This window comes from Sphaeroforma arctica (genome assembly GCF_001186125.1).
Source record: "Sphaeroforma arctica JP610 unplaced genomic scaffold supercont1.4204, whole genome shotgun sequence".
In the NCBI taxonomy this organism is placed as follows: Eukaryota; class Ichthyosporea; order Ichthyophonida; genus Sphaeroforma; species Sphaeroforma arctica.
Genome location: NW_014036354.1, coordinates 1 through 2,647, shown reverse-complemented (window position 1 = coordinate 2,647; position 2,647 = coordinate 1). Strand labels below are relative to the sequence as shown.

The 2,647-nt window shown below is 41.9% G+C and overlaps 1 protein-coding gene across 1 annotated transcript; it reads right to left on the bottom strand.

Moving 5' to 3' along the window:
• Nucleotides 1–594: 594 nt before the first annotated feature.
• On the bottom strand, nucleotides 595–779 carry SARC_14135 (hypothetical protein; the record flags this gene model as incomplete). The annotated part of the gene is made up of 1 exon (XM_014291733.1): nucleotides 595–779. A coding segment is annotated over one exon (185 nt), but the record flags the coding sequence as incomplete, so codon positions are not given.
• Nucleotides 780–2,647: the final 1,868 nt, after the last annotated feature.

The window sequence follows — 2,647 nt, the reverse complement described above, 5'->3', positions numbered from 1 at the left end:
TGTATATAACACAATGAAGTATGTATATCCATATGAATCAGAAAAAATTAGATAGAGAGATATATTTATATGAATCAGATATAATTAGGAATGTATATCTATATGAATCAAATGTAATGACGTATATTTATACATACATACATACATACATATATATATATATATATATATATATATATATATTTATATATGAATCTGGTATCCCAACAGTACAAGGCAATACTCACTCGTGGCAATGGCGCTTGAGATACGAATGCGCTTAGGGCCAGCAACAGAAACAGAACAAACGCGTGAACACTAAATGATACTGCAGTGACCAAGAGGGACAAACATAGCCTAGAACCCTAAACCCCTGAGTAATATATGCTTGTGGTTATGCCGCATTCAAAGCCATTGACCCCAAATGAACTATTGCACAAGGGCGTCCCTATAGCTGCTGGAACATCACAAGCCATATATGGTACTTATACCCATTTGTATATAAACATATACGTACCATATAATCATGTACGATACATACACGCATAATACATATATGTAATACATATACACGCACAATATATCCACCTCTACTATAGCTGCCTACACACACACCTTGGGCATCACATAGGAGCTAGACGCCTTGACGGTCACGGGGATCTGTGCTCTGTCTGTGAAGTTGACCATGAGCGAGAAGACAAACATCTTGCCAGACTGAGCAATCACAAACACAGACGCTTCACTGCGGGGGTTGAGCACTGCGCCGAACACTCGCTCAGACCGCTTCAGCTTGAGAGGATCTGTGATGTAGGTAACAGGGTTTTAGGGTGTGTAGATGTAATGTAGGTAGTAGGATGTTAGGGAGTATAGATGTAATGTAGGTATTAGGATGTTAGGGTGTGTAAATGTAATGTGTTAGGGTGTGTAGATGTAATGTAGGTATTAGGATGTGTAGATGTATTGATAAGTGTCTATTTCAGATATATATCTGCAATGGTCGGCATCCAAATTCTAAACCCCAAAACACAGCCAACCCACATTGTACTACACATACAACACAGCACAACGATACCAACCAACACACGCACACCTGCATACACACACACACAGCACTACACCAACACCACCACGCACGACACACACACAGACACACAGACACACACATGCATACACACACACTTACACATGCATACACACACAGACACACAGACATACAGACACACATGCATACACACACACTTACACATGCATACTTACACATGCATACACACACACTCTCTCTCTCTCTCACACACACAGCACTACACCAACACCACCACGCACGACACACACACACACACACACCCGTAGTGGCCAGTGTGGTGACTCTGAAGTGGGCCAGGTCTCCCTTGGCGTGTCTTGCGGAGAGTGTGTTGTTGTCGTGTTGGAAGAAGAGGATGCCTCCGTTGTCGCGCGTGGGCATGATCTTCGTGTAGTTGCCTGTGCCTGATTCCAGGTGCTGTATGCCCAGGATTTGCCCTGTCAGGACCAGTGCCGGGTGTAGTGATCTCACATGAGAATGGGAATGACAATACGTGTGTTTGTATATCAGATGTAAACATAGTATTCAGAGTCTGTCCTGCTATGTTTGTAGTACGTCTCACGTGTTTGTATATCAGACGTAAACATATTGTTCAGAGCCTGTCCTGCTATGTTTGTAGTACGGCCCATGGTGGATGTGCTTGTATACAATTAGCACCACATTGACTAGAAGGTGTGCTGTTAAGCTTGTTATACTTTCAGCTGTGCATGTACTTGTACACAACTTGCAACACATTGACTAGAACTTACCCTGTGTCAAGCCTGCAATACTTTGGACTGTGGACCACAGACCCCTAACTAAGCCCATGGACAAACACATAAACACCCACCAAGTACCCACTCACCGATCTCCACATCGAAGAATACCAGTTCGCGATTGAAGACTATTATGAGAACACCGCGGCGATTGAGTGAGAATGTCACATCCACTGCGAAGGTGGTCTCGTCCAGCGCATGCACTTCCTCTGTCGGCGGTGGCTTTAGCTTGGTTGCCCTAGCAACGCGCGTGTATGAAAGAGAGTGTTGTGGGGTAAGTAGAGTGACTGGAATTTTTTTTTTTGGGGAGGATAAATGGACATAGCGTATGTATAACAAATGCATGATGATGGTGGGTGTATGATATATGTACACGTGTTAATAGTATAAAGAAGGTGGACTTGTCCAGCGCGTGAACTTGCTCTGACTTACATACATACATATAAGCGTACGTGCATAAAAGAAATTTGCATACATGCATATATGTACAAATAAAAGCATGAATGATACATACATGTATGCACATGTAAGAATGTACGAAACGGCAGTGGCTACCTTGCTGCTTTGTGAGCATGCACTTCTCCTAACTGAGGACGCTTCAGTTGGTCGCTCTAAAAACAATGGTCACTAAAATGAGGTGGTTGTGCGAGAAGCAACTAGACATTAAATTGAGTATGTACATGATAATAGTTCAATGATTCAAAAATTCAATATTATATATACATATACATACACATATATACACACATATATATATAACACACACACATATATATATATATATATAAAACACATACACACGCACACACACACACACCCACACATATATCTA